Genomic DNA, 13,654 nt, shown 5'->3' on the forward strand with positions numbered 1-13,654 from the left:
AGTACATTCTTAATTTTAAAGGTAAAGTTGAGTTTTTCAACATCAATGATGGACGAAGGGGGTCCCAGCACACTGAGCTGAAGGACTATGGCTGCAAGAACAATAAACTCCCAGCTGACCCTGATGTTGCTCCAGCTGGATCCATATAAATCTATGGGGCCTAATGGGATTCATTCAAGAATAATTAAGGAGCTGGCTGATGGCAATGTGAGGCCTCTCTCAGTGATTTTTGAATGGTCTTGGGAATCTGGAGAGGTCCAGCTCGAATGGAAGCTGGCTGACATTGTCCTGATTTTAAAAAAGGACAGGAAGGATGACCCTGTTAACTACAGGCCTGTTAGACTCACTTCAGTGCCTGGCAAGGTTATGGAAAATATTATTCTGGGAGGTATCAAAAAAGAATTGAAAGACAATGCAGTCATTGGACACAGCCAGCATGGCTTCAAGAGGGGAAAGTCCTGCTTGTCAAATCTGATTTCCTTTTACGACAAGGTAACCCATCTAGTTGATCAAGGGAAGCCAGCTGATGTAATCCTTTTAGATTTCAGTAAAGTTTCAATGTAGTCTCTCTTAGTAACTTTCTGGACAAAATGTCCAGCACACAGCTGGATAAACATGTAGTGGGTAAGCAACTGGCTCACAGGTTGGGGTGCAAAGGATTATGGTGAATGGGATTACATCAGGCTGGTGGCTGGTCACTAGTAGGTTCTTCAGAGCTCCATCTTAGGCCCAATGATCTTCAATGTCTTCATGAATGACTTGGATGCAGGACTTGCAGGGATACTAATCAAGTTTGCCGATGATATAAAATTGGGAGGAGCTGTTGACTCCTTTGAAGGCAGAGACCCTGACAAATTACAGAGCTGGGCAACCACCAACTGAATGAAGTTTAACAAGGGCAGGTGCTAGATTCTGCACCTGGGACAGGGCAACCATGGCTGCTTGTACAGACTGGGGAATGAGATTCTGGGAACTACTGTTGCAGAAAGGGACCTGGGGGTCCTCGTTCATGGAAAGTTAAGTATGAGTCAGCAGTGTGCCCTGGCAGCCAGGAGGGACAACCGTGTCCTGGGGTGCATCAGGCACAGCACTGCCTGCTGACTGGTGGTGTTTGTCCTGCACTGGTGTGACCTCACCCTGAATACCATGTGCAATTTTGGGCACCACAGTATAAGAAGGATATTAAGCTGTTAGAAAGGGTCCAAAGGAGGGCAATGAAGATAGTGAAGGGCCTTGAGGGGAAGCCATACAAGGAGCAGCTGAGGTCACTTGGTTTGTTCAGCCTGGAGAAGAGGAGACTGAGGGGATACCTCTTTGCTGTAGACAGCTTCCTTATGAGGGGAAGCAGAGGGGCAGGCATTGATCTCTGCTCTCTGTCAACCACTGACAGGACCCAGGGCAATGGCCTGAAGTTGTGTCAGGGAAGACTGGATATTAGAAAATGTTTCTTTACTCGGAGGGTGGCTGGGCACTGGAACAGGCTCTCTAGGGAAGTGGTCACAGCACCAAGCCTGACAGAGTTCCAGAAGCATTTGGACAATGCTCTCAGGCACATGGTATGATTTTTGGGAATGACCTGTGCAAGGCCAAGAGCTGGCCTTGGTGAACCATGTGGGTCCCTTCCAACTCTGAATATTCCATGCTTCTGTGAATTCGTGGTCTTTATAATTAAATGCGTAAATATAGATTTATGTCCACTCACAAATTTTTAATGCTGATTTAAATGCTGAAAAGATTAATTTTGATTAATTTGCAAGTAACACATCATTTACCTTTAATGATATTGATTTTTCAGTATCTGCTTGTCATGTTGCTGCTCAGATTTGGAGATCAGGGATGTGGTAGCTGCCCCGACCCTGGCAGTGTTCTAGACCAGGCTGGATGAGGCCTTGAGCAACCTGATCTAGTGAGGAGGTGTCCCTGTCCATGGCAGGGAGGGTTGGGACTAGATGATCTCTAAGATCCATTCCAACCCTTAAATTCTATGATTCTATGATCATGTCTTGCCCTACTGCAGTTGAGGCCCTCACTACATGGCAATATAGCCGAAATCACTTTTGAATCAGTTTTGGTAAATCCATGCAGTAATTTATAGGTGGACTATCACTTCAGCCTTACAGCCTTGATTATTTATGGTCCTCTGCGTTCTGTTTTGTGCATTTTGAGAGATGTGGGTAGAGTAAAAGGGAATAAGGAGTGAAAGGAAGACTTTTCACTTTAGGAATTACTTGTTTCTTAATGGTTAACAATGTGTTCAATACTTTCAGGGCCCCAAGAGTGAAAAGAACAGGTTAATTTACAGGAGACTTATGTTATTGTGGGCAAATTGTTAAAGGTATTGTTCACTAAAAGAAAATACATGGCTAACTTAGTAAGAGAAGCCTAGAATTCAAAGTATATCAATATTAAATAGGAACTGGATGGCCAGTTCCCCTCATGAGCATGAAACACATCCCTGGAAGTGAGGCAAGTGTACAGTTGAAGCAAACTTACAGTCTCCAGTTTCAGCTTATTCAGGACACTAGATTCTGAATAGTTATTAGACATGCATGCAAGGACCAGGAAAGCCATCTATAACCAAATTTCAAATCCATTTTGCTGAAACACATTACATTTTAAGTGTATTTCATTCATAGTTTGAAAACTGACAGTAAATTCCACTAGTCAATTCTTAGACTATTTTGAAATGTTTTCCACTGTTAAGAAACATACAAACACTGAGAGTAGGTTTTGTTTCCATTTTAGATTTTGAGTTCCCATAGTAACTTATAGCTTGGGACCCATTCCTGCCTGAGCAGTCTGGGAAGGGTGACATGGTTGCAATCTCCTGATCTTGACTTGCATTTTACTGAGGGGTTTAAAACTGTCAGATTGCAGATCTGCTGATTAGCATAGCATAGCAGAAAGCTAGCCTCCAAAGCACTATACTTATAGCATTACTCTTGCTGTCCTGCTGCCTGAAAGCATTAATGATGAACCAAGAAGCCATTATACAAAGGCCTGCAAAGAGACAGTCCAAAATGACTTCTCCCCGGAGAGCTCCTAGTCTGACCATGCAGATGTTAAATGGGTATGAAGATTCAAGAAAGAGCACTGTGTTAGCAGACTGCTCTGTACAGGGGGTAGAGAAGTGGGGTCCTTTAGTAGTAGCACTGGATCACATCAGGGATGCTTGGAGAATTGGTAAGAATTGATCTGTCAGCAGGCAGACTTGCTACTGTGGATTTTACTACAGGCTTGCTGCTGTTGCTTTACTAGTTTTCATTTCTCTGCAAGCACTGTGCAAAAACATACATAAGATCTTGATGTATTCAGTTATTTAAATAAGCACCCCAAAACCTACAATTTACAAATCTTGACAAGTCTCATCTCCTTTTGGATCACGTAACAACTTCATTTGCTGGATGCACTTGAGTAGGGTGGTTAATTGTAATGCAGATCCATAAATGGATTAGGTTCAGAAGAATCCAAATTAACTACTATGCCTCTTTCTATTTCTTTTTTTTTCCTTTTTTTTCAATCTGTCAGACTAAAGAAGCCTTTTCTTCCTAAGACATTTCTGGTTTCATTTGAATATGAGTTAATTTCAAATATCATGCTTTCATTTGAGCTGTTATGCTATTAGGGGTTGTCATGCATTTGAAATAAATGTTTATCACTCTGAATGGTTCTCAGGTGCCAGTGTGAATGTGAGTATCCAAGTAGCAGTATTTAAGAATAAAAACTGCACTTCCTCAATGCAGCCAGGCTGTTCTGCTTTCTGGGGTAGAGCTGAGGGTGCTACTACTAACCCTGTGCCATTGAGATACTCAGTTAAGCTACTCACAATTAAGTGATTTAATTTTTCTAGCAGTTTCTTTCAGAAGAGTTTGACTAATTCGACATAAAATGTAGATTTTGAGCAGGGAATTACACAAATGGCTGGGAGATAAAAAGTAGGAGGAAAGTGGTGGCTTCGTTCACTCCAAAATTTGATGGGTTTACAAAGAGGCAATGAAAGTAGGAACTTTCCTTATCTAAGTAAAATGAGGTATGTTGAATATAGGAAAGTCCTGAACCGTCCCAGTCCAATGACCTGCCCAACAGGCCCTGAACTACCCAGGAAAAAGGGATCCAAATCCAGGCTTTAATTCCTTCTAAACTGCCCTTCATACCAATGGAAGTTTTTCCAATTATTTTGTTTAAAATAGACAAAATTGAAACAAAAGGTTGTGCTCAGTATTTGCAGCCAAAAAAGACATCTGTTCACTTCAGACGAAACCTGTTCTTTTTGCATAGGATAAATAATTTTCCTCCCTCTATCCATCAAAATATTTTTAAAAAACCATTATGGACACAACCTCCTACCCTTACTTTACATCACTACAGGACTACATCTGCACTGAGCAATAGTCTCTGAAGTCCTTGTTCCACTGGAATCAATAGAACTACTCCCACAGATGTCAACTGAAGCTAAAATAGTGCCTACAAACTAGGATGTAAATGTGTCCTAGTGTAATTAAAATGCAATGGGGATCTCAGAAATTCATTTGGGTGTGTTTTTAAGTATAGGTGTGAAATACAGTGTAGAAGATTTTTTCTTTTGCTTAACAGCTTGAACTTAATGGGATTTGGATGTTCTTTCAGGTCATACTTACGAAATAGTACTGTAACAGCAAAATGACACTGAAGTAAGGTATATCTAATGGTATTTGGATGAAGAACCTGGCTTTTTACACTGTGGAAATAAATAGAAATATGATCAGGGACTTACTTGTCTTTTGTTTGTTTTAATTTAAAAATGCTTTTCTAAATGGATAAGATTTTACATTTCTGTAATGAAAATAAATGAACCATTTATTTTTTCAAGTTCAGTCTGTGATTTTCCTGAGAGTGTTTTTCAACCGCTACAAGGTAAATGTTATCTATCTTTTGTTTCTTGGAGAAAGAGAGAGAGTATATTACTCCTTTCGGAAACTTTTGTTTTGATGTGTAAACAAGGCCCCCTGTAAATGGGAACTGTTTTACTCTGGAGTTTTATAGCACTGTTACATTCATTTTGGCCTTTGTTTTGATTGCATGCTATCCTTTTCTTTAACTACATATTGTTGTGACAAGCTCAGAGACTGAGAGATGGCTGAGAGACTCAGGTTCTTGTATCTTACAGCCCTGTCTTGTCCCAGGTAACATACTACACCATTCAATTTATGAACCAATGACATTCTTTTCTATTGGTGTCTTAATGCCTGAAGGATTATTTTGGGCCAGTCAAACAGAAGTTTAGCATGATGGAACAAAAAGCAAAAATTTATAAGTAATTTTTAATCAAGGGACTGTTTGGTGGATCCAAAAATATTTGAAAACTAGTACAATATATTAAAAGCAAATCATAAACTGTTGGACTGAAGATATTTAAATTGTCTACTAATGTTGGTGTAGCTGCCTTGTCTAAAGAAAAGCACAGATGAGAAGTGCATTCAACATAGACATACTATATATGTAAAAGAAATATGTTTGTTAGGAGAAATCCTTCCATAACATAAACATGTAATGTAAGTGGGAATAGAACTCTCAATGTGAATTATGGTTTTAGTTTTCAAAAATACTGTAGATCAAATGAAGATAGTAGTTTGGCCTAGTTTCCTAAGGAAGTACTGGTTTTAGTTTTAAAAAATATTGTAGATCAAATGAAGATACTAGTTTGGCCTAGTTTCCTAAGGAAGTATCAGACTATCATGCTGTTTGGTTAATTAAAGTTGGAGTAAAAGTCTCAGGGATTCTCAAAATTTTCAGGAATTTGAAGTAGCTATGCAGAGGCAAAAAAATAAAATAAAATAATCTGTTCCATGTCCTCCATGAGAAAACAGTACAGTTTTATCTATATTATATAGCAATAGTCTCCTTTAGTTTGGAATAAGATGTTTTGGAAGTAACATTTTGGTTGTTGTTTTCTATAATAATATGACCAACAATAGTCTCCTTCAGTTTGGAATAAGATGTTTTGGAAATAACATTTTAGTTGTTGTTTTCTATAATAATATGACCAAATAATTCTAAGTAAATCTTGGTAGAAAACATGATATCAATATTCTTTTTTTCATTATACACAAATACTAGGAAATATTATTTAAATAGCAAACAAGGTAACTGCTTAATAGCATAATCTATATTTATGTTCTATGATTCCAAATTATGGGTTTAATTTATGATGCCTTTTCTCATATTATCACCAGTATTCTTTGTGATAATTTTTTATTTTAATTTATCATTTTTGTAGACATGTATTTTGTGAGGTATGTATTTGTTTGTGTTTTTTGCTTAAAAATCCCAATGATCTGTTTAGTTGTCCCCTGAAATTTAGTCTTTATGGGTTTTACTGTATCTTTACCAGGTATAGCCAGGCATAAATTTAAAACTCTCAACTGAATAAATCCACTCTAAACTAAAAGCCACAAGTTTAGGACAACTTGCAAAGAGAACTTTGAGAATGTGGTTAAGCTTGAACTATTGCAATGATATTTTTGCAGTCTGTAAATTGCCTCAAATAATTATTATTCTAAGTCCACAAGTGTGCCCTAAGTACTAATGTACTTAAACCCATTATGTGAGCCCCTGAAGTATTCCTCTATGGGCATCAAGCTCTAGGAGAGCTTGATGCCATCTCTTAGTTCAGTCCATGTGAATTGTATAAGATGGAGTTTGTCGGCCACTGTCTCAGTTCCTCTCAACAGCCCGATTGAAGCAGAATGCTTCACTGCTTTTCTAGTTCTGTCTTGCCACTCTTTGGATGAGATGAGACCTTACTGTTTCATCTGAGACTTCAATTCATCTGAGACTTATATGTGGTTACTTGATTAATGTATCCATGACTCTAGCTGGTAGAATTGCTTTGGAAAGGGACTTATTCCTGAAATCCCAATTGAGTAAATTGTTCAAGCATTGGACAAGGTGATAAGAGGAGGATAATCCAAGCAGAGGTATCAGTTTCTGTATTTCCAGTCTCTGATGAATCTTTCCAGTAGGACTATGCCTTCATGCTAGCAGCACTAAATACATACATGTGTGATCTGAATTGTGCCTTTACTCTCCCCTCTTTTACTTACTTCCAAATTTGAGACCATTCAGATCCTTGTTCTGTTTATACTGCAGTTTTGAAGCATCAGATCACATCAATGCTTTGAACATGCACTGTGCAACTTTCGATTCCTCTGTGGCAGACATGGTAGTTTTGCTAGAGCAGTGCAGCACTTGCTGTTTGTTAGAACAGCCAGCAGGCTCTGCCAGGTTATTATTACTGCCAGAACTTCACAGAGTCATCCATTGTGATGATTGTCCTCTGAATTTTCTCACAGAGATATTATTTACTGATGTAAATATTTTCTGGGTAAACTAGTACTTTTGTTTCCCCTGCTATTCTGAGCCTTTAATGGGTATTATCCAGTGGTTGGATAGACAAGCATGACAGCAGTCAAACTTTCATATAAGCTACGCACCAAGCAAGAAGAAAGGAAAAACTAACAGGTGGTTTCCACAGATACTCTTCAGGAACATCTTTCTTTCTGCCTCATGTAATAGCATACGAGTATACCCTCAGCTGGGGTGTATGAAGGGACTACACATCCTGAAGCACACTCAGTACTGGTAGTCTGTCTTTCTAGAAGTGAGTGAGCTGACATGTTCATCTTAGGTGTGTATCAGTAAAGCAACATTCAATACATTACCACTAAATTAACTTCTTCCTCTGCTGCCTATTTTTATTTGACAAAGGGTTCATTGCATCTCTCACCTATTCTGCTTTACATGTCCCTCACCTGTCTATGCCATATCCAGTAGAGAAAGCCCTTGCATTCCAGCAGCTTTTATTTTTGCTTGAAAAATATCAATACAGAAATCAACAGTAAATGAAGAACTAAAACTTTTAGACCATTGTGGCTATATTGAAATAAACATTATAGTAGCTACTATACTGATTGAATTTTTCCTGCTTATATACTGCTAGAAAAGAGTTTGTGTTTCAAGATGTTTGAAAGCGATACAGCACTTCTCCTTTTCCAAGACATTTGCCTTCACAACAGAAAATACTGATTCAGAAAACTGAAATTTATGGCAAATGTTAAATGGATTAAAAGCCAGTTGATTTGACAGATTGAAAAATGTGGTGTCAATAGACAGATATAAATTACTGGAATGTGTCTAGCAGGGTCTGCCTGCAATCAGTTCTTGGGTCAATAGCACTTAATGTTTTTATCAGCAGTCTAGACAGTGATATAAGATGCTTTCAGTAAAGTTTGAGCATGACAGAGATTGTTGAGGTAGTAAATAATATGCTAGATAATTGCAGAAGCTAATAAAATGTATTTTAATATTACCAAACACCAGCCTCTTGTGTGGGGTAGAAAACTACATGTAGTCGTAAAGCTGTAATTTAGAGAAGGACAGGTTATCAAAGATAATTGGGTCTACTTAAGCTCTTTGTGCAATGTTGTGGAAGGAAAAAGCACTAATTCAATAAAGTACATATTAAAGTCACTCTGTCAAGTATAACGGGGCCATGATTGGCTTTGCACTCTGTATTGATAAGACTGCTTCTAGAGTGTTGAATCAAATTCTAGTGTCCAGTCTTAAGGAAAATAAGGAAATAGGACAAAAGGAAGACATTGGGGTGCACAGGACCTGGAGATCAGGTTTGAAATCTTCTGTAGCTTTAAGAAGTTCAGCTTAGTTCATCATTATGTATAGGTACTTGAGCATGAAAAATTTGTTTGCTGGTATGGGACGAGAAACACTTTCAGTATCATTGATAAAGGCACAGCAAAATTCAGTAACTGGAAAATTAAATTAAGGGGGAAATGCATCCTTGAATTAACTTGCAATTTGTTATCTTTGAGGATTGCTAAATAGTGGAACAGCTGATCTGGGGAGGTGATAGACTCATCAGAGCTAGATGTCTTAAAATTAAAAAAATATTAAAAAAATAAAATGAGAGGAGAGGGTAGAGTGCTCTGGCTAAAAGATGCACAGTCATCCAGTTACTGGGGGGGACTCCACGTTGGAGGTGAGTAGGCAGTTCAGATAGCAAGCAGAGTGGTTCTGGCTGTTGCTGGGATCTGTTCATTGTTTTTAAATTAACAGATTTTACAGTTCCTGTGCTGCAAGGAGAACAGTGATACACGTTTTGTCCTCAGTCTAAAACATACATGTTTTAAACAATTGCCTGGAGGAGTCATGAAGAAACTACTTTCCTTGCTGTACACAAGACCAGATGGTCTGCTACTTCCTTGCTGCTTTCTGACCCAGTCAAGGCTAAAACTCAGATCCCAGAAAGGTTGATCCAGTCCTCTATGCTCTAAAGGGGCTCTCTTTCTGAAATGGTGCCCAAGTATGACTGATGTGGTCAGTGTAGTAGTGATTAACAGGTTTTAAGGTGGGAAGGGACTTTGTACAACCTTGAGAAGTGAACAGGAGTAGTCCAGCTGAATCCTTTGGGCTAAGAACTCTTTCTTCTTGAACAACCACAAAACTAGGAGGGCAGGAAGTTTGCCACAAGTCCATCTGGCCTGAGAACATAAGAATCTTGAACATAACACTGGATTGTCCAGTACATTGTTGTGTTAGTGGGGCAGGGGTCTCTAAGGAATTTTTTTCCCAGCTCTAACAGATAGAGAAATTAGAAGGGCTTTCAGACAAAGCAGCTTCTTTTAGATCTGAAATAGCAATACAGCCTTTAAACCAAGCTATGGGTTGAAAGCAATTGCTCTCAGCCTAATTTGTTATGTTTATAAGTTAGAGTATCTGAGAGACGAGGTAATGGACTGAGGAAAGTATGAGATAGAAGGGCTATTATCACTATGGGAAAGAGAGGAGCAGGTAGTCTATTGCTTGTTGGAACATGGTGGCACCAACTCGGGTAGGGGTTATGAAAGGAGATTGTACTATGTGATAAAACCATTATTTCTGTTGTTTCCTTATTTTTTTATTTCTTAGTATAATTGCAAAATTTAGTAGGCTCCTTTTCAAAAGATGCCTTCTGCTGAGTTTCTTTCTAAAAGGTCAGAGGTAGACAGATCATTTAAAAATTGTCCCACTGATGCCTGTTTCTTTTTGTCTTTAATAATTTGTCACTGTGAATTTATTCTATTTAATGGTTGTTTAATTTCATCCCTATATTTTACAAAGCATTTGCATCAGATGAAGAGTATTTTGCTCTTGAAAATGAATAGGCATGACCTACAGATCTTGATGGGAGTTTTTTATTGTGGGGCTTGAGGGTACTGCCGATTCTGCATTTGTTTCTTAGATGTGCTCTGTTCCTTTTAGTGTGTATCAGTCCACAGGGAATTTGCTTCTGAAGACAGGTTTAGCGGTGCTGTAGCTATGAGTAACATGCACCTCAGGGAACCAGAGAACCTCTGTTATAGAAAACGTTTTTTGCATGTTGTCGCCTTGTAATACATAAGCAATATAAAAAAAATGGACAGTGGTTCACTTATTCATATGCTGCTAGATTTTACCAAGGAATTATTTATTCCTTTGTGTCATAAAATTATTTGCTGGTTTGTGATAAACTAGCAGTTTATCAGAATTCTTAATTAAAAGCTTTAACAAATTTAGCTACACCTTATTTGGGGCTATTAATTTATAAAGGATGTGCTTTATCATGGTTCTTACAGCGTTTGGTTTACTGTTTTTATGGATGTAATAGATCTAATTTGTACTGGTACATTATTGCTTTTAGCAGTGTAATAGTGTGCTTGCACAGAAGTAGAAAAAACACTTTCAACTTGAGATTGGAATTAAAAGTTTATTGATGATCACTGCTATTGGAAATGCTGAAAAAAAGTATCAGAAGCATTTTTAATTGGTTGTCTTTTTGTCTGTTTTGAGCTTCCCTGGGGTGTTTTCAAAGTCATATTTAAGGATTATATTCAATATGACCTTTCAATATTTCTTTCAGGAATATCAGCCTTGTAACACCAACGCCTGCCCAGAGTTAAAAAAGACAACTCCTTGGACACCTTGGACCCCAGTCAATATTTCAGACAATGGTGGCCACTACGAACAACGTTTCCGATACACCTGCAAAGCTCGCTTGCCTGACCCAAATTTGCTAGAGGTGGGAAGGCAAAGGATAGAAATGCGTTACTGTTCCAGCGATGGCACCAGCGGATGCTCGACAGATGGTAAGCAAAGCTGGAGTGGTTGCATGTTGCATCCTGCTAGCAAGATGTCTGTAGTTCTATTTTCAACACAGAGTTGAAGTTATATTGCCCTCTACAACTCTCTGAAAGGACGATGTAGTCTCCTCCCAGGCAACCAGCAGTAGGACAAGAGGGCACAGACTCAAGCTCTGCCAGGGCAGGTTTAGGTTGGATATTAGGAAGAGATTTTTTACAGAAAGAGTACTCAGGCATTGGAATGGGCTGCCTGGGGAGGTGGTGGATTCACCATCCCTGGAGGTTTTCAAGATGAGACTGGATGTGGCACTTAATGCCATGGTCTACTAACAACGGTAGAGTTGGACTCAATGATCCTTGAGGTCTCTTCCAACCCGGTTGACTCTATGATTTTATGATTCTATATTCTTGTCTGACAGCTGAGATGCCAGCACGTAAGAAAGGAGCAGGTGAAAGCCAACACACGACATAGAGAGCAGGTTGGTTAGGCAAACTAGTGCAAGAACCAGTTTGTTCTAGATCACATTGCTGCAAGAAAATTAAACATGGCATGGAGGCACCTCTTTCAGCTTGAAATTCATGATCATAAGTCCTCTCCCAGAGTTGGATGCATAAGCTGACTCTTACAGAATATAGTCAGAAGTAACAGATCCTATGTTTTGTCAAATAAAGCATTTGGGCAGCATGCAAGAGACAAGGGTAGAGGGGTTCAGGTGCATTCTTTGCCTGCTTAGCTTGAAGATTTATTTTTTTTTACTTATGAGCATCATATTTCTGAATTTCCTATTTGTTGCATCTTGCTGACACTGTTGCTTTGATTCATTTGGAAATAATTCATCACTGGAGCAATGTATGTGGGCGACCCGGTTGCATAGGAGTAGAAATGTTTATCTGGGCAAAGGAGTTTTGCTGACTAATCCCAAAACTACTGAATATTTAAATACTTTATATTGACATATATAGTCGACAGGGCAGAAACTATTATACATCTGTCTATTCTTCCTAGTGAATACCCTTATAACTTTCTCATTAATTTGTGTTCATTCTGTGATTCTTTTTGGCCAGTGAGTCTTTAATTATTCTGTAGTGAAAGACCAAACTTAATCAGTGTTCCAAGTGGCTGCATTAACCAATATGCTTCTGGTGAAAATAGCCACATTTTATTTTATTTTATTTGGCTAGGCATTTGCTGACTATGGATGTCAGAACAGTATGGAGCTGAACATTGGATGGGGGGGCACCATTTTTATTTGGTGATGAGATGAGACTTACTGACTGCCTTTAAACAACAGAATTCAGGAGCACTTCCTTGCTCCCAGGTTTGGATCTGGGTCAACATGCCACCCCTCTACTGCCCCTTGATTTCACTGGAAGAAAATGCCTGAATAAGAGTCATGTAGAGTAGCTATATCTTTTGGAATAGAAGGATCTCAGGAGAGTGGGAAACCATGAATTGTGGCAGACACCTTCACAATTTCTGGCTAGATAGCAAGAAATCATCATACCTTACTTCCACCTGACCAGAGCCTGGATACTCTGTAACATTCTTTTCATTATTTCTGTGTTGAATTGTAGCAATTTGCTGGCTTTTATAGAAAGATTAATACTGGTACAGCATGGTTGGCACACCTCATTACCAAAGATGTGTTCTGCAGAGATCAGTTCTCTGTTCCTTGCAGATAGGAGCCATTTGTTAGAAATTTTCTCATTGCCTATAATCTCCCACTGTGCAACTATAGTCACACTGTGTTAAACAGAATCATGTTTCACTGTCAGATGCTAGCAAAGCAAGCTTTCTTTGCAATCTGAGTTTAGAGTTATAACTTCTTGCCAGAAACTCACTAGACTCCTCCCAAGTGTGGTAAGATTTCTATCTCAATCAAGCAAGCAGTAGCATTTGCACACTGTATTCATGCTTTTCTGATCTGAGGTTTGATTAAGAGGAAAGAAAAATATATCTTGCTCTCTGCCTCTGAGTTTTTGTATAGTGCTCAGAGTCAAAAGAGGCAACTATTCAAATAAACTGAGAGAGATTGTGTACATTATTGCACATCTTAATGCAATGTCTGTACAGTCCAGCAGTAAAAGTCTAGAAATTACCAGAGGCTTTAATGTGTGCTTATGAAACATATTAAATATCTACATTAAACATACTCTCTGTAAGATTATCTGATACATAAACACTATTAACTTTATTGAAAGCGTAATTTTTTAATCCAGGAATAAATATTTAACGAGGTATGTGGTTGCCTGATTTTTCCAGGTTTCATTTATCTTACCAAACTCTAGACTCCATTGTAGTTTGAAAAGACATCTATAGCACCCTGAGAAATGTGGGATCCATTGAAGATAAGCATCTGATGTAATGGACACAAATCACCCTCTGGAGATACTGGTTTCTTTCCATGGTGAATACAAAGCAAACAGCAATTATGAGCTTAGACAAGACACTTTTATTTGACATGGCCAGTGCAAGGGCAGATTAGCTCCCAAAATACCTT

At 38.6% G+C, this 13,654-nt stretch overlaps 1 protein-coding gene across 1 annotated transcript in view; it reads left to right on the plus strand.

Annotated features, from left to right (window-relative positions):
- SEMA5A (sema domain, seven thrombospondin repeats (type 1 and type 1-like), transmembrane domain (TM) and short cytoplasmic domain, (semaphorin) 5A) overlaps positions 1-13,654 on the plus strand; it is a gene marked incomplete at its 5' end in the record, with an annotated part of 93,539 nt that overhangs the window by 51,772 nt on the left and 28,113 nt on the right. Inside the window, one exon of the mRNA XM_009073404.1 lies at positions 10,934-11,159. Within this exon, the coding sequence (XP_009071652.1) occupies positions 10,934-11,159 (226 nt within the window). The remainder of the gene's footprint in view (positions 1-10,933; positions 11,160-13,654) is intronic.

Source organism: Acanthisitta chloris, unplaced genomic scaffold (genome assembly GCF_000695815.1).
Source record: "Acanthisitta chloris isolate BGI_N310 unplaced genomic scaffold, ASM69581v1 scaffold3684, whole genome shotgun sequence".
Taxonomy (NCBI): Eukaryota; Metazoa; Chordata; class Aves; order Passeriformes; family Acanthisittidae; genus Acanthisitta; species Acanthisitta chloris.